The sequence below is a fragment of the Zonotrichia leucophrys genome, chromosome Z, assembly GCF_028769735.1.
Source record: "Zonotrichia leucophrys gambelii isolate GWCS_2022_RI chromosome Z, RI_Zleu_2.0, whole genome shotgun sequence".
NCBI classification, from domain to species: Eukaryota; Metazoa; Chordata; class Aves; order Passeriformes; family Passerellidae; genus Zonotrichia; species Zonotrichia leucophrys.
Window position 1 is genome coordinate 39,310,455 of NC_088200.1, and position 19,090 is coordinate 39,329,544.

At 41.5% G+C, this 19,090-nt stretch overlaps 1 protein-coding gene across 2 annotated transcripts in view; it reads left to right on the plus strand.

Moving 5' to 3' along the window:
- Positions 1–13,337, plus strand: part of RCL1 (RNA terminal phosphate cyclase like 1) — a 32,972-nt gene extending 19,635 nt beyond the window's left edge. For both annotated transcript variants that reach the window (XM_064735530.1, XM_064735529.1), the window contains 2 exons: positions 5,528–5,631; positions 11,709–13,337. In XM_064735530.1, coding sequence (XP_064591600.1) covers positions 5,528–5,631; positions 11,709–11,859 — 255 coding nt within the window. In that variant the 3' untranslated portion in view covers positions 11,860–13,337. The remainder of the gene's footprint in view (positions 1–5,527; positions 5,632–11,708) is intronic.
- Positions 13,338–19,090: the final 5,753 nt, after the last annotated feature.

A 19,090-nucleotide genomic window follows, 5' to 3' on the forward strand; every position in this document is an offset into this window, starting at 1 on the left:
TGTTCAGTCATTAGATTAGAAACAATAACTTAATATCACTGTCTGGGAACTGCCTTTGTAGGAATGGTTGCAAATGAGTGGTTTAGATTACGTAAATCACTGGCAAAATATTGTCAAAATCAAGTTTTTGTATAAATTTGTTGACGTGCCGCAAAGTTTGATGGCAGAGTTCGCTATTGGTTATTACATAGTTGAAGCACGCAAAGAAAAATTGGGTTAGAGTGAATCTACAATGATTTATACAGAGAATGGAAATGCAAAAAGGGTAAGGATGGAAAAGGATAAGGCTGCAGAAGGGGTAAGGGAGGTCCTCCCTTTGGGTCACAAAAGTGTATCCCTTGCAAAATGTAGCCTTAGACTTGATTAACAATTTGTCTGAAGAACGTAGCAGTGTTTAATCATTGACTCCTGGAATGCTGACACAATCAAATACTTCTGTAAGGTGCATGTGCACCAGTGCGCACAGTATGGGGAACAAACAAGATGAGCCAAGGACCTGCATGCAGTCACAGGGCTTTGATCTTATTGCGGTGACAGAGACATGGTGGGATAGTTCATGTGACTGGAGTGTTGGCATGAAGGGCTACACCCTGTTCAGGAGAGACAGCCCTGACAGTGTTGAGCTCTGTCTTGATGAGGATGATGGGCTTATGGATCAGGATAAAACAGCAGACTAGTAAGGGTGTTTGCTGTTGTGGGTGTTTGCTGCCAGATCAGGAGGAGGAAGCAAATGAAGCCATCTGCAGGCATCTGAAGCAGCCTCAAAGTCACAGGCCCTGGTTCTTTTGGGGGTCTTTACTCCCCTGACATCTGCTGCAGAACCAGCACAGTGAAACACAAACAGCCCAGGAGGTTCCTGGAAAGCAGGGATGGCAACTTCCTGACACAGGTAGTGGAGGATCCCCCAGGCAATGGTGTGCCGCTCAACTGATACTAACAAACACAGAAGGCCTTGCTGGAGTGAGAGTGTGGAACTCAGCTCCAGATGAGGAGAAAGCAGGGAAGCAAGTAGCCACAACCAGAGACTTTGGGAGAGCTAACCTGAGCTTCTGCCATGAGAACAAGCCCTGCAGTGTCCAAGAGACCCTGAGGGGTCCAAGAGAGTTAGTTGATATTCAAGGATCGCTTCCTTCAGGCTCAGGAACAATGCTTCCAAATGTGCAAGAAATTAGGCAAAGGGGAAGAGATCTGATGGATAAATAAAGAACTCCATTATCAAGGGTAAGCAGGAACTGGAAGCAGGTGCAGGTTACTTGGAAATAATATAGAGAAGATTGTCAGAGTATGTAGAAAAGAGACAAGGGAAGCCAAGGTTCACCTGGAATTAAGTTTGGCAAAGAATGTCAAGGACAGCAAGAAAGGATTTTTCAAATACATTTCTAACAAAAGGATAATATGGGCCTGATACTGAAATGGAAGTGGGACCCTGTTAACAGAGGAGGCAGAGTTAGTGAATGCTGCCTTTGCATTGGTCATCACTGACAAGACCAGCCCTCAGGGATCTCTGACCCAGGAGACTGGGGACAAGGAAGGCTTGAGTGGAGACTTTCCCCTGCCCAACGAGGACCAAGCTGGAGTCAGGCAAACCTGGCATCCACAAGTCCATGGGCCCTAATGGGATGGACCCACAAGTGCTTGGAGAGCTGATAGGCACCAAGGTGGGCAATTTACAGCCATCTTTGAAATGCTGTGGTGATCAGCAGAAGTGCCTGAGGACTGGAAGGAAGCAAACATTACACGGGGCATAAAAATTGAAAGAAGGACCCAGGAAGCTACCAGACAGTCAGCCTCATATCAAGTCTTGGAAGGATGATTCTGGAGGCCATTCTTATCCACATGGAGGACAAGAAAGTGAACAGGAGTTGTCAGCATGGATTCATTAAAGGTAAATACTTGACTGACTTGCTTCTCTTCTGTAATGAAACAACTAGATGAATGGATGAGGGAAAAGCAGTGGATATTGTCTACCTTGACTTCAGCAAGGCTTTTGACACTGTGTCTTACAACACCTCATAGGCAGATTTTGGAAATGTGGATTAGATGAGTGGACAGTGAGGTGGATTAAGAACCAGCTGAATGGGAGATCCCAGGAGGCTGTAATTAGTATTGCAGGTTCTGGCTGGAGGTCTGTCACTGGTGGTGTCCACAAAGTTCAGTACTGGTCCAGTATTGTTTAACTTCTCCATCAATAACTTCAACAAACGCACAAATGTTTTCTCAGTGAGTTCACTGATGACACAGAGCTGGGAGCAGTGGCTGATACCCCAGAGGGCCCTGCTGCCCTTCAGAAGGACCTTGAGAGAGTGGAGAGTTCGGCAGAGAAGAGCTGTGAAATTCAGCAAAGGTGAATGCAGCGTTCTGTATGTAGGGAAGAATAACCTGGGCACTAGCAGAGGCTGGGAACTGACCCCCTGTCTGATGGTTCAGTATCACTGAACTGATACTGTCTGTATCTTGGGGGACAACATGCTGTCCAGGAGCCAGAGTGTGTCCTGGTGGCCAAGAAGGCCAAATGATTCACTGGGGTGCATTAGGAAGAACACTGACAGCAGGTTGACGGAGTTGATCCTGCCTCTCTACTCAGCCCTGGTGAGGCTATATATAGAATGCTGTGTTCAGGACAAGAGAGGCATGGTGCTCCGGGAGCAAGTCTAGAGGACGTGACAAAGATGATTAAAGGACTGGAGCATCTGTCTTACAAGGAAAGGCCAAGCAAGCTGTTCCTGTTTGGTGTTGAGAAGAGGTGACTGAGTGGGGAGCTTATGAAGGGAGGGTGCCTGGAAGATGGATCCAAGCTCTTCTTGGTGGTACCAGGCATTAGGGCAAGAGGCAATAGACAGAAACTGATGCACAGGAAGTTCTACTTAGATATGAGGAAGATGTTTTTACATGTCCTCTACAGTGCAGGTGATTGCACACTGGAACAGGTTGCCCAGAGAGATTGTGGAGTCTCATGCACTGGAGAAACTCAAGAACAGTCTGGATGTAATCCTGTGCCATGTACTCTGGGGCAATCCTGTTTGAGCAGGGAGGCTGGACTAGCTGACCTGCTGTGATTCCTTCCAATCTTAACCATTCTGTGATTGTGTGACAATATTTACAAAAGTATTCAGTAAGATTTTCTATAAGCTCAGTAGCAACTTATTTGAAAAATTAAGAGATGGCAACATTCATACTACGCTTGATGTAGTATATTTAAATCAATTCATACATGCACACAAATAGACATAAAGATGTATATAAAAAGGTTAAAAATTCCCCTCAAGTTTAGTAAAATATGTCAGATGACTTTGTACCTGTAAACGCTTGAAGGGTTAAGCTTTGAGGGTTGAGGGTGTCAGCGCAGGCCCTGTCAACAGCTTTTGGTGATTGTTCTCTAAGTACTGAAGCCTTGAGGGTTGTTGAGCCTCAAGAACTGTACCACTTTGAGGGAGGTGCCAGTGCAGCCTTCTGTGGCCTTGGAGAGCTCAAAGACCCTCGCTTAGTACTGCTGCCAGTAGGGTTGTGAGATGCTTGGCTTTAGCCTTCTGTCATTCTCCAATCTGGCCATAATCTGGGCCAGTTGTTACTGGAATTTTCATCAAAAGGTGCAGTAACAATATTATTATTATAGCATAATTATTATTATTATAGCACAGTAACCTGTGCTATGATTTAGGCAAAAATAATGTTTCAAGACTGTCCATTAGAAAACAGCAGTTTGTTAGGCAGAACTTCCTAGGAGCAGACGAGCTTAACTGTCCAGGAGCCGTTAAACAAGGTTAGTGTCTAATGAGAATTAGGAGATGGTAGAGTGGCTCAAGGGGACAGCACCACAAATGTGCATACCACAAAAGTGCTGAGGATGACTGACTCACTGCAGCCATGTAGGGAGCTTATGTAAGCAGTTAGGACAGGATGGATGCATTGTGTTTTTATTTCTTAGGACGTGGTAGTCTCCATGCTGATTGAAGCTTTTGTATAAATTGTGATATAAAAGTAGATACTTTATAATGTTTTGAGCTCTAGAGAAATAAAACAAGCTCAGAAAATGTGAAGTTTTCATCCAAGTAAGAAGGAGCATTTTTATTACTGACCAAACTATAACTGCAGAAAGTCCAGTGTCAGGAATATCCTTACCAAACTCTTAGCTGCTTTGGTATATGTTTCATTGGCAAATACAGCTGGTGAGATCTGTGGCTTTAGATTGCACCAGCAAATTCTGCAAGTACCCTGTTCACTCAAGATAAAGCAAAATTTTTATCAGTCCTATAGGCAGCATTAGGTTATGTGAACTTCATTTTGGTGTGGCAAGTTCACACAGTTAAGAGGGCAAGTACTGTTGTCCTGAAACAAGAGCATGTTTTAGGAGTTGGGTCATGGTAGTGAATGCAATAGAGCTACTTATTTTGCTGTGCTGTAGTTCCTTGCATGTAACGCAGAGAGTTTTTCTCAGAAGAATGGAGCTGCAGGTTGTCACACAGAAGCAAGGCCATATTGAAAATTAAGTCTTCAGTATCCCCCCTTGGAAAGGCTGTGCCTTTCTGCCTCTCACTGAGTAAATGTGCTGAGGGTGTCACATTCGCTGATTCTCTTAATCTATGTAATCCAAAATATATTTTCTCCTTTGCCTTCTTGGATAGTGTTATGTCTTGAAATTATGATAGGTTACCTTCCTTGTCAACAAAGGTAGCTGTCAGTTTACCTTGTTAGAGAATTTGGTTTTAAAAAGGTAAGGTTTTGGTTTCAAGAGAGCCTATTCTGAGGATTTAGCATTAGGCCTGATGCAGCAGAAAACTATTCATAGATTTCATGTGTCTGATCTCTACAGCAGCTTTGACTGAAAGTATCCCTTTAAATTTATATTCCAGCTTTGTAAACAATTCTTATTTCTAATTCTAGCCTTCCAGTTCTAATTAATGTATGCATCATAGTAAATATTTTCAACATACAGAACAATTTACCTTGCATATGATTTACTACAGTCAAATATGTACAAGAGTGTATGTGGTTCCACTTAATTTTATGTATGGCTCTTTCACTAGCAATAAAAAAATCTATTTTAATGATGGAGGGGAAATGTTTTACAAGTGTAAACTCATCAAAGTTGGCAGCAAGGGTTTTTGTGGATAAGTGCTAAATAAATTCTAACTTGCCGTTTCCCACCTGCTAACACTGAACTATTTATCCAAATGTAACTGTTATAATATAGTGCTGGAATTCATGGATCTTCAGATGCATGTCAACTAGAACTAATACCTCTTTTCAATTTACTGGAAAGAAATTCTTCAGTGTTTACATTCTGAGGCGTTAAAACAGATTAGGAGGGATATTTAATATGATGTTCTTATAGGTTTTAGTTCTATTCTTTTCCTAGCCATGTGAAATTGATTTTTCATTGTTAAAAAAATCTAGATTTTTATCTTGGCCCTTAAAAATTGGGAGTGGTATTTTACCTTTTAAGTGTATCTTTTGCCTTTGTTACTCTCCTCCCATTTCAGTTTCTGGTTTGTACAGAGATTAATTATTAAAACATTTTGGTTTTCAGGGAGGCTGTGTAGATTCAACAAATCAGAGCCTTGCTCTGCTCCTTATGACCCTTGGACAGCGGGATGTTTCCAAAGTCCTGTTGGGACCTCTGTCTCCATACACGTAAGTTGTTTTGTTCAGTTCAATTACACAGTCTTGTTTTAATTCACTAGTTTTATTGCACAGCTATTTTTGTATATGGGAGATTTTGCCTATGGTAACAAATAGAAGAACTTGTACCTGACTTCAAATGAGACAAGTGGTGTAAGTTGCCTATGGTTTGTTGCTACATGTTAGATGAGTCCCTTACTGTTCTATATTATTCCTGTTTCTGAGAATTGCAGAGACAGGGTTTATTGATGGTTCTTGACGTGGAATGTATTTGTACATCACTTGGCTTTTTATTGCCTAGTGTACACTACTATGTTTTCCCTGGTGATCTCTCTATAGCTGTGTCATTAAGTGTTGTATTTCAAATGGCTAGCTAGTGATTCTTCCTATGAAACAGCTTAAGACTTTGGTTCATGGAGCTATGTGCTTTTTTAAGGTTTTACTGGGCAGCAGAATCCTGTCTGGTCCTTCAGTCTCAGTTTTTACTAAAGCTTTGCCTGTAGCTGGTAGTTGTTCAGAGGATAGAAGAAATTAATTTCTTATATTGCTAGTTGTAAACACAGGTTACAGAATCACAGAATCATCAAGGTTGGAAAAGACTTCTAGGATCAAGTCCAACTTTTGATTGAACACTATTTCTCAACTAGACCATAGTGCTAAGTCTGGTTGTTTCTTTAACACTTCCACAGATTGTGACTCCACCACCACTATGGGCGGCCCATTTCAATTCTTAACAGCCCTTGCAGTGAAAAAACTCTTCCTGATGTGTAACCTGAACCTACACAGGTGCAGCTTGAGGCCATTTCCTCTAATCGTATCACTTGTTGCCTGGGAGAAAAGACCAAACCCTCACCTGTCTACAAAGTCCTTTCAGGCAGTTGTAGAGAGCAATAAGGTCTCCACGAGCCTCCTTTTTTCTCCAGGCTAAACACCTCAAGCTCCCTCAGGTGTTCCTCACAGGACTTGTATTCCTTCAGCAGCTCTGTTGTCCTTCTCTACACATGCTCCAGCACCTCAATGTCCTTCTTGGAGTGAGGGGCTTAAAATTGAGCACAGGATTTGAGGTGTGGCCTCACCAGTGCCCAGCACAGGGGAGCAATCCCTGCCCTGCTCCTGCTGCCACACCATTGCTGGCACAGGCCAGGATGCCATTGGCCTTCTTGGCCACCTGGGCACTGCTGGCTCATGCTCAGCTGCTGTCACCAGCACCCCCAGGGCCTTTTCCTGGGGCAGCTTTGCAGCCACTCTGCCCCAGCCTGTGGCACTGCCTGGCCTTGCTGTGACCCAAGGGCAGGACCCAGCACTGGGCCTTGTTGAACCTCTCACCACTGGGCCCAGCCATGATCCAGCCTGTCCAGATCCCTCTGCAGAGCCTTCCTGCCCTCCAGCAGGTCAGCACTCCCACCCAGCTTGGTGTCATCTGCAAACTGATTGAGGGGACACTCAGTCCCCTCATCCTCATCACTGATGAAGATATTGAACAGAACTGGTCCCAGTACTGAGCCCTGGGGAACACCACTGGTCACTGGCCACCAGCCGGATGTAACTCCATGCACCAATACTCTGGGCCCAGCCATACGAATGGTTTTTTACCTACTGAAGAGGGTACCCATCCAAGCCATGGGCTATTACTATAGTTCCTCCTTCTGACCCTGCTGGTATGAGCATCACACTGGCCAACTTCCAGTCCTCTGGGACCTGCTCAGTTAGCCAGGACTGATGCTACATGATGGAGATTTTCTTGGTGAGTGCTTCTGCTGGCACCCTCAGTACCCTTGAATGAATTCCATCCAATCCCATAAAATTCTAAATGTCTCAGTATTTCATTGTGTATTGCAGAAGATCTATTCTGCTCCCTGTACCCCAGCTAGGGGGCTGGTTGCCCTGAGGATGAGCCTTACTGTTAAAGACTGAGGCAAAGAAGACATTGAGGACCTCAGCCTTTTCCTCATCCTTGATGACAATGTTCCCTTCCACATCCAGTCAAGCATGGAGATTTCCATGGCCTTCCTTTAGTTTTTAATGTATTTATAAAAACACCTTTTATTATCTTTCACAGCAGTGGCCTAATTGAGTTCTAGTAGAAACTAGTTAGGGAAACAAATTATCAAAAAAAATTCATCAAAACAAATTTATCAAAACAATTTATCAAAAATTTAATTTTTCAGACTTGCCAGGGATTTGTTAGATCACAGTTATTTCTAGAGACTGAGCAGTTATTCTTTAGTCAGATGAAGGGAGGTTTTTTTAATCTGGAAATGGCATCAAATAGTAAGAGTATGAACTGTCCTTTTTCGGTTATCATGGTACCGGTGCTGTATACGTGAAAGGTACAGTACTGTGATAACTGAAGAATGGTGGTGCCATCACATGAGAGCTAAAAATTACCTAACTGCTCTTCTCAGCTCCTGATACCTTGGAAACAACATTCAGCAGATTTTGAGGGGAAGACAGGGGAGTGTCCCATTGCACAAAGAGGGAGTAATCCCCTATAAAGTAAGTATTCATGTGGAAGGTTTCAGAAGAGCAGATATTAGTGTTTGAAGTGCACAGTTAAGCATATGAGACAATCCAATCACTTGTCATTGTATTTTTTAATTTTTTACCCTTTTTTTCTTCTGTGAAAATCAAGCAAATACACTCGTTTATTTTGTTAGCAGGATGAATTCAAGTTGGTAGGTTGTCACTTCTTCCAAGCTAGCTGTATGCAGCAGGGATAAAGGTCAGGAGTACACATACTGAAGCAGCATATTGTAAAATCTGTGATTCTGTGAGAATCTGTGACTCATCAATCCTATGGGATCTGTTCAGATAGAATGCAGGTTTTTATGTATTCAACAACTAGGGCTTTTTGTGCCCTCAGCTAGGGCTGTTTATAAAGGACTGGTAAATTTGTCTCCCAAGCAACTCATTGGATACACAAGCTTATGAAGTAAACTGCAGTATTGTCATGTTCCATGTCTTTGTCCCTTCTTTTCTTTCAGAGCTGTGACATCTCTGTATGTAACACTTTCACCCTACAGAATCTGAAGTTACTTAAAAGCTGTATTATTGACTTTCCTGTCATAATATAGCATGAATGTGGCAGTTCAGCTGGCTGCTGAGAGCATCACATGGGGACAAAATGCTTTGGAACACGTCCATTTGAATGAGGAAACTTCTTATTTTCACAGGAGACATCCATTGCCTCAGCTAACTATGGGGAGTGGAAATGAAACAACATGAGTAGGGCTGTTGTGAGTGGCAGTGGAGCTAACAGTCTGCATGGCCAGCAGCTGCTCTGCATTACCCCTTTCTTAGTGTCTGTATTTCACAGAAGCAAGTGCCTTTCTGTCAAGCTGAGCTTAAAATCAAATGCAGGGTGCTGGCCATCCCACTAACTCACAGAGGTCAGTCTGGCAGGACGCAACTGTCTGCGTACAGGTGGATCAGCATGAGCCAGGGGTACATGAAAGAAAGCAACAGGAAAGCCTGTTGTGCCTCAAAAGCCCGAGTGCCCCAATCCATGGCTTTGCAAAGGTTTAGGGCAAAAGGGTTAGGGTGCCTCTGCCCAGCCAAGCTGACACTTCCAGTTTCTCCCCTGACTGGGGATGCCCACTCGCAGTTCCTCAGTCTGTCTACTCCTGGGAAGGTGTGTGGCAGCACTCAGGAGAGCAGTGCTGGGGCTGCCGCTGCTAGCAGGCAAAGCCTTGTGCAGGCCCCGGTGCAGCTCAACCAAGAATGCACTGCTGGGCACAGGTCTTCTCTTACACTGCTCTGTTAGTTGGTTGCTTTGCTCAATATGTGAAGTTCTTGTGTACTTGTTGGTAATTCTTAGCAGGCTTTGGGGAAAAGATAAACAGGCCTTTTGTTTTTGGCTACAAGGCCTCCAGTGTGGCTCATGTATTTGTCCCTGCACCTAAGAAGCAGCTCTGTTCAGCTGCTGCCTTGTTCTTGCCTGAACACAGAGTGTAAATTTTCAGCCAAATGTACCTTCTTTGTACCTTTCACCCTCTCCCTCAGTCTTGCAGCCTGTGCCTGTGTGGTTGGTGTGCCCTGTGCTATTATTTGAGGTGCCCACCTGCGACCAGACCAACCTCAGAGCTAATACAAACCTGCTTTCTGTCACAAACCCCTACTTTCCTGCCTCTTTCTCTTCTATTTGCAGGGTTTGTACCACCTGTGCTTCCAATGTTACAAGACAAAGCTGGCCTTTTGGTGTTTCTGCATTCTCCCCTGGTGTCCCCAGGCAGCCTTCCCCTTGCTCGCACTCCAGAGAGGCTTTCCCATGTGTGTAGGGGCTGATATTTTTCTCACTCTGCTTTTATTCAAAAGGGAAAAGATGCAGAGATGCAGGGTGGCCCAGCTACATGCAGAGAGGTATGGGCTGAACTGATCCCACCAACATATTGCAGAGTTTCCTGATCACCTTTTAGGATTTTTCCCTGAGTCTCTGGCTCCACATGGCCTCTGTCATTTTTACAGTTTATACTGCAGCGCCTGCTTGCAGTTCACTTCTCCTGTTTTGGGCTTGGCTGCTTTCTTGTCACACTGCCAGAGCCTGTGAAAGGACCCAGCTAAGGAGAAGGCTGATACAGAGCTTGTGGTCTGTCAGTTTTACTGAGCATTTGTGCCAGCATATGCCCATTTGCCTTCTATAGCTGCAACGAGAAACCTTGCAGCTGGGGAGGCATGGAAGAAAAGGTGCTTTTCAGTTCTTGCTTTCAACTGCCAGTTCATTTGAGAGATGAGAAAGCTGGTGTGTGTGCTGAAGCAAGTTATCAGTCCAGGAAGGTGCAGGAGAAAGGGTACATTGGGAGGAATGTGCCCACATTCACCCTGCAGAGGTATTTAGCAGATTGCCCCAGAGATACTTGAGATCATCCCAAGCACACACCAGTATAGATGGCACAGCCTCCTTTTTTCCAGCTCCTGCCATTTTCCTCCTCTCCCATGCATATATCTGAGTGCAGGAACAGCAGCGTGCCCAGCTGAAGTGTATAAAGCAATTTTGCTCCTGCAATTTTCCTTGTACTCCTTTACAATTTCTGTGGATAGGAGCTGCCAAGAGGCTTTCAGAGGCCTCGTGATGCCACAGTGGGATAGGCTTAGGCTTTTGTTCTCCTTCTTCCCATTTTGTGGATACTTTTGATTTGTTGTAATGATGTATGTGTGATTAGCTTGCAGTTATGCTTTCAGAGTGTAGAGCAGACAAGGTAATGTGTGAACTGGATATCCACATTCCATTTCTTTGAACTAAGAAAGGTGCATACCAGTTGCTGGAGGAGATTACATCTTTGTTCAAGACTGCAGACTTGCTTGTGGCCATGACTGGAAGAGTCCAAACTTCTGTCAGAAGCAATTACAAATTTGTTTTTGTAGTTTTTTGGTGCAATTGCATGTTCCCTCTTTTGGAGAAGCCAGCAAAAATGTTTTCTTGGATGTTTTTGGTTTTTTCTTTTTTTACAGTTTTTCGTGTTACTCCCCTCCAGTCAGTGTTTGTTTAGGATCAGTGTGATTGTTCAGTTTCTTGTTGCCTTTCTGTGTGAAATGATGAAAGGAATTTTTTTTTTTCCTGAAAATGAGAAAACAGGAAGAATTCTAAGTCTGAATATAATCCTAATGAAGCATTTAACTGAGAAGTGGAGAAGTCAGTAATCAGTCAGAAATCAAACACATGCTTTGGGATCTCTCTTAAAGTATGCACCCAAGCCTGTTTATGTTTTATTTCTGCTTTAAACATTGGGCAAGGGAAAAGAGAATCACGGGTTTGTATGGGGTTCATATAGCTCTGATGAAGACTCAGCATCAGGAGCAAATAACTTGCCTAGCTACATTTCTCTCCTTTCTTTCTTCTCCCCTCACCATTTTGTCTTGCTGTGTTACCAGCCATTCCTCTCTCTGCTTCTGCAGAGAATGCAGAGGTTTCAGGAAGGGTCACTAGCAACTTCTACAACACAAGTGAGAACAATGTTTGGAGCTTGTAGCCCTGTTCCTCTGTAATATTTTCTTATTTCATTCACATGCTCATTGCTGGAATCTGTGTTAGTACATAATGCTATTGGACTTTCTGTTTTGTTTCTTAAACAGTATTATTTTCTCTCATTCAGAATTGAGTTTCTGCGACACCTCAGAAGCTTCTTCCAGATCATGTTTAAAATGGAAACAAAGACCGCTGAGGAAGAGCACATGGGCGGGGAGAAAGTCTTGATGACCTGTGTTGGCATTGGATTTTGCAACCTCAGTAAAACTATAAGATAAAAACCATCTACAGACTCTGTGAAAGACACAAAATGCTTCAAAGATCTAATAAACCCTACCTGTCTCTGTACTTACTCTGGCATAGGGAGACTTGTGGTGATTCCAGTGCGGGGTTACCCAAGCTCACTGCACGTAAACAATAAAGCTGACTTCAGACTATTTAGATCTGGGCTATTTATAAATGCAATGCCAGTATTCTGTGCTGTTTGGAGTGGCTCTCTGGAGTCTCAGCTGACTTGGGACTCTCTGCACTGTATTCCACTGAATGGGACACAAGTGCCTCATGTCGCTGTGCTCTCAGGCCTTAATGAGGTGAGTGCTCTGGTTTTATGTATTTACTGCTTTCACTTGTAGCTTTTTTTGAAAGGTTTAGATAGAGAGGGAAAACAAAAACAAGCTTTGCATTGCGAAACAAATTATCACAATGGAAATATTAGATTATTGAGGTAATTGCAGAGATAATATTGGCATGAAAATTAAAGGTATGACAGCAATTCTTTGTTTATACATTGTGTGTGTGTGTAGAATTTGTCCAATGCTCCACTCCTGTTTACATTTACTAAATTCACAGATCACAAAATAGTCTGAGTTGGAAAGGACCCAGAAGGATCACTGAGCCCAACTCTTAAGTGAATGGCCCATACAGGGATGAAACCCATGACCTTGGCATTATTAGCACTGTGCTTTAACCAACTGAGCTCATCTCAGGGTTGCAGCTTCAAAGAAAGAATAAAATCTCTCTCTACTATTCTTCCTAATGTTAGAATACCGTAGAGGAGATCACAGCCTATGCTGTCTTATTTTAGCCTCTTTTGCAAGGATGGGCATGGGAGGAGAAACCTCCATGGCAACTTTTGACTTATCACATATATTCTTTTTAGGTTTGTTTGGCATGCTCTATACACGTGGCTCACAATTAGTTGTTAAAAGTAGCAAAAATTGCTGTAGGTTTTGAGAAAGAAAAATTTATTCACTTTCACCATCATATTTTGTGCGTCTGCTCCCTTTTTAAAGTGCCAATAATGCTGTATGGGATGGATTGACAGATGCAAAACCAGTTTCTACCAGCTTGTATATATTTACCCATGAAAGGCCTCAGGTAGATTCCAGGTAAACCTGTGGAAGTTGATGCTGAACTCCTGACACAAGGGAAGAAATTTATATTTGACTTCAGATTATCCTTGATGTGTCTGGAGGAATATAAAACTGTGTCAAAAGCTGCTATATAGAGAGAGCAGATACCAGTGACTGTGTTAAAATGGTTTCACAAACTTTATCTGATGCCACTGTAAAGTGGGCATTACTCTGTAGTATGAAGAATGTATATTGGACACAAAAAGGACTTGGACAGAGGTTCATTATTTGATTACTGTCTTGTTAACTTTTGCAGGCCGTGTGAGTAATTTTTTTACTGTACTTTGTTTGTGTTGCAATCTGTCAGACATGATTTGAAAAAATAAAGTTTGGTTTTTTTCCTAAATAAAGTTTTATTTCCCGTTGAAGTAAAACAGACAACAATTGGGAAAAAAAAAAGCCTGGAAGTCTTTCCTAAGCCCTTCATAATATAAATGGCTCTCTTGAATTAATACATGAAAAAACCCACTTTGGGAGTTGCCAGAGAGGGAGGAAGGGAAAGGGTGAAGCCATTCCTGTAATTTATTAGCTTTCCAAAATTTGACTTGCAGCTAAGGAAATCCTAAATAAAACAATAGGATGTGAAATAAAATAACTTGACTATATTTTTTACATTTTAAGTTAGAAGGAATATAGTCGTGAAAGAATTTACCTTGCTCCCTTCTGTCGCTATGTAATGAAAAAACTAGAAATTTCATAAATTAAAATTACCCAAAATGCAAGTCATTACTGATCCAAAAGATGAAATGTACAAACTAAAATTAAGAGCCACTTGAATAAAAATATAAATCTTACATTAGTTAAAGATTCAAGTTTGTGCCACAGGTCCAATTTCCAAAATTTGCTTAAATAAAAATTTGCAAGTATTGTCACAATTTCAAAAATGAAAAGCTTTATTCTTTTTAAGCTTAACTATAAAGCTGTTTTTCCAAATGTTCCAGTTGCACCAGGCATAGAGATGGCAATAAGTTGCCCAAGCAGCAGATATTATGTTACACAATTACCTGTACTTAACCTCTGTGTTAAAATTGGACTGGTAAGCCTTAGCCCTGCTGCAAATTGCACAGCTCTACAGCACAACACTTGCTGCAACAACTCAAACCCTGTGAATTTGCTTGTTGCCTTACAGAAAAAAGAAATGGTGTATGAAACTGATAAGTTTTTCAAGAACAGTCACTCTTTGGAGAAATATTAACAATTCCAGAGGAGGTTTTAGGTAAGAACTGTCTTAAAATTATATGGCCTTCATGTTCTGGGAAAAGTACTTATTAGAAGGAAATCCTGCAGATAAAAGCTGTTTGTTTATCGGCAGAACAGCAACTGACATCTGCTTTGGTGGTCTGATCACACGAGCAGTAAGATAGTTAATTTTAGAGCTGGACAGAGGAAATTAATTTTTGGTGAAAAAAATTCATAGTGTTGGTAGCCACAGACTTTATGGAGAAGATGATAGTTACTAGGCAACACATCTTTCATCTCACTCAGTCCATAGCAGAGTAATACTCAGGTAACTTAAACTTGAAGTGATTAGCTGTACATGAATAATCCTGTGCTCTGAACAATCCATCAGTAATTTAGTTAATCCCTTTGGGTGAACAGCTCTGATAATAGAATCAAAATGGTTTTGGTTGGAAGAGACCTTACAGATCATCTAGTTCCACCATCCCCCCCAACCAGGTTGCTCAAAGACCCAATCAGTCTGGCCTTGAACACTTCCAGGGGTTGGGCATCCACAGCTACTGAGCGCTGAGCTGCTGTTAGAGCAGCTCACTACCCTCACAGTAAGGAATTTCTTCAAATAGCTAATCTAAACATACCTTCTTTAGCTTAAAGCCATCACCACTTGTTCTGTCACTACAAGCCCTTTTAAAAAGTTCCTTTCCAGCCTTCCTTTAGGTTCCATTAGGTACTGACTTAAAGGTGCTATAAGAATCTCCTCCAGGCTATACAAACCCAACTCTCTCAGCCTGTCCTCATGAGGAGAAGAGGTGCTCAGACCCTCAGATCTTTACTGTGGGCCTCTTCTGGACTTGCTTTAAGAGGTCCAGGTCTTATTTTGGAGTCCCCAGAGCGGAATTCACCACTGCAGGTGCAGTCCCATGAGAGTTGCAGTCACAGTGGTGGTGTGAAAAGTATTTTTAAAATATGCCTTTACCTTGCATCTCCTGCCAATTTTGTAATACCTGTTGTCAAACTTTCTTCTATGATGTTATGATTGTAGTTTGACTGCACCTTCTGTGGTTATGTCAGAAAATCCATGCTAACTTGCTGTAGCAAGTTGTGTAGGACAGCTTCTGGAGTAGAAGAGATTATATTGGAAGCAAAATTGTTTCATTCCAAGTGCACTTTATCAAAGGCATATGGCTAGAAGCCAGTGCAATAAGTGTCTGGGGAAGCACACAGTAGGTAATTTATCTGGGCCAAAACAGTAAGTACATGGCTGTCTTGGGTAATGTTTTCAAAATGGTGTTTTGTTACTGCCAGAGCATATATACTTTATCTCTTCTTCCTCTTCCCCATGGGTAATACATATTTTGTTTCAATCCACAGAGGCATAATTCTGTGCTTGCAAATTCTGACATTCACTTCCCTGTTTCTCAATCATACTCTTGAGAAACCAGAGGCAAAAAAAGACAAACAAGAGAAGAAACCAATTTTCAGGATGCATAATTTTGTCTGAGTTAATTTCCCCCTTTTCTTTCTTTTTTTTTTTTAATATTGTATGGCCATCTCCATGCTTTTATTTTGTGTGTCTGATGTGTGTCCACTTCTATTTAATCTGGCTCCTAAGGGATCCCAAGTGAGACACACAACTGCGTCACAGCGACTCTAAACAAAAATGTGGAAGGAGCATCTTTTCCAGTTACTGCTTAGGTCTTGGTAAGCTGTATCTTAAAAGAGCATTCACGATGGGGACTGTAGTGTCTTCCTTGTGCCTGCTGCCTCTGAGCAGCACTGACAAGCTCTGAAAAACACCTATAACCTGTTGTCAGTGAGAAGGGTAAAAAGACAGAAAGTCCTGCAGGGAAGAGATTGTGTGGGCTGAATTGTGTGGTGACGTCGTTGGATGAGTAACAGAAGCAAGTCATGCACTCTGTCACAGCATCACAATGTCCAAATAGCACTTAGACTAGATATAAATTGAGTTGTGACATTGCTACAAGACAGAACTATTAGGATGATTTGTAGTAAATCTGTAGCAATAGATGTCAGGTGTTAGTGCTAATCTCTTTCCTGGAATAGTAAGATTATGTATATACACTAAGAAGAGTGGCCAGAGCTGTATTCCCTGTGTATTAGAGAATATAGAAAAACTCTGTGTATGTAGCAATAAGGAGACCCAGAGAAGAAAGCTGGTTTAAGGTGGTATTGATCAAGGATGTAGCAGCAAGAAAACAAAGGCCAAAATAAATTCTTTACATGAGGGTGGGCAGTGGCTTGGTGCCCACGGAAATTGAAGCAGCAACTGCTCTGCACAACTGAGCACACAGAGGTAGGCTGTGTCTTTGTGTGTTTGTCCTCATGCTGTATTTTTTCCTCATTGTCACTCCCCCTTCTCAGTACCAGTTTGGCCATGCTTCCCTGGCAGCCTCCGCTGTGCTGCTCACACAACAAACATCAGTGCTCCTTCAACAGTGATCCCATGGTGAAAATCTGTAGGGCCCTGAAGGTGTCTGGTGCTCAACTACAGATGAACTAGTAGGATTAAGGGCTTGATTCCAGTGGTCATCACTACATGGCAATGACACATCCCATTTTACAAAATGCAACAGGCCCAGGAGGGCACTTAGTTTTGCAGGATGCCTCAGAAGTTACGTGCTTCGGAACAAATGCCTTACCCCTTCCCACTGCATTTTTAACCTGCCGCCATGTTGCTCCTTGAAAGTTACTTAAATCTTTTTTCAGTCCTAAACTGTCTCCAAGGATAAGAAAAAAACTGCTTTAGCAAATTTTGCATAAATTAGGTTTATTTTTTTAACTTTGATGAATGTGGATATATTCCATAAGTTAAGACTATGGTTCTAAATCATCATCCCTCAGCACATCAAGATAAACAATTTTCTTTGTGTGTCTGGAAATAAGTTTTGATTCTGTATAATATGCTGAAGATTTGCAAGATGCATCTAGATCAAAATATGCATGAATTTTGATTATTTACACTTTTTTTGGTTTTAACATCATGAAAGTGGGGAAAAAAGAGAAGAAAACTACAGCCATACTGTTTTGTTTGTGTGCCAGCATTCAGAAGGTGCCTGAAACAGTATGGCTTCCTGAGAGATTCATAAAAGTATTTGTATTTAGAAACACATCTAAACATTCAGAAAGTGACTTGGAAAGAATTTCTATTGAAGAATGTTTCTGAGCATTGTTTGTAAATATCTACTTAATAATTCATGCCACAAGTTTATTATCTCCTATTTTCACTTGGTTTTTTGCACATAGGTAAGATACATAATATATTTTCAAAGAACACATCCACAGTGAGTCCAGGGCTAAATAAGACAGACTAGGAAAAGGTATTTCTGTTTCTTTTGGAATGTCTTCGTCAGGTTGTTAGCAAAAATACTGTTTCTTCATCCTTTACCATTAATGTCAGCAGCAAGTTTTGTCTTGAAACAGTGTCAAGATCTTGCTCTAGACTTTTTTAAGCAATGATGTATGAATTCAAAGAGAGGAGCTGTTCTGGAAGATCTGTTTTTTTCCATGCTATGTAGAGCATCTTAGAAGAGCAGGCTATTAGACAAGGCACAGTTGAGTTCCTTAGTCAACAAGAGGGTGAGGGGGGCTAGTCTAAAGCTCCATCACCAGAGGCTGGGTATGGCAGCTGCCTAAAAGGGTATTCTTCATTTCAGTTTAAAGTACAAATAAAGAATGGACATCTGTTTCAGTTTGCAGAGTTAAATAAAAATTGTTAGCAGATTTTTTTTTTAAACTTGAAAATTACAGTAAGAAGCAAAAAGAGAGTATAACTAAGCCAAGGAGAAGGATATTACAGAATTTTATTACCCTTCTTTTCCCTTCTCAGTCTCATAAGTTTGCACAGAAAAGAGCAATTTTTTGTCAGAAATTGTTGAGTAGCTATTGAGACATTGTAAGGAAAATACAGGAAATTATCAAAATTGTCACTTGCCTGACACATGGAGTGAAAACTTAATCATATTTATGCTCATGGCATTTTCTTCACTGAATCACTTTCAAAGAAAGAGCTGCTATGAAAGAACTGGTCTGAAATTTCTCTTTTCACACTTTTAGTGTGATTTCAGGGAAGTCTCTCACTGATTTCCTCTGCCTTATGTCTTCTCCAGGCAATAATCGTATATTAATTGATTGATAACAATCAATTAATATACGATTTGAATTGTTATTCCCAAGTCATAGGCATATAAATATTAAAAAGTACATTTTTTGCATTACATGCAATATAATTCTTGGCTTCACGCATTTTTATCCTCTGTTTTAAAGTCTGTGTTTTGGAGAACTTCTTTTGTGCCAGTGGTAGAGAAGAATAAAGTTACTCATTTTTATTCCCAAGGGAGCTGGACTAGAAAATATCAAGATTCACAGAACCTCAGATTTGCCTCACTTTATGATGGCTATAAGCTTCTTTGGGCTCTACAAGTCTGAATCTCCCTATTCTATTTCTGCTCTTTTTTAATGTTGGTTTTGGTTTGAGGGTGGTGGGGTTTGATAGTTTTGGTGAAGTTTACATTCTTGCTTTTGCTTTTTTCACAGAATTTGTTTGGTTTATTTTGTTTACCTCTAAAGACTAAATTTTGCCAGTTTTACTCGAGAAAGCTTTCCATTGTGATATATCCCTTTCTCCACTGATCTCTTCTCACTCCTGTTAGATCCATGATCTTTGCTGTATTGTACAAGCTGGAAGAACAATCCCCACTATGCTGCAGTGGGACTCTGCGTTGCTACATAATTTCACTTTTCTGTTCCCTTTATGCACCCAGAATTCTTCCCTGGCCACTCAGCCAGACAGCTTCCTCTTGTTTTTTCCACTGATCTGTCTCACTACAGGGATTTTTCATCCAAGATTTCTGAAATAGAAGAGTGAAGAGGCAGATTGGATTTCTTCTAACTAAATCTG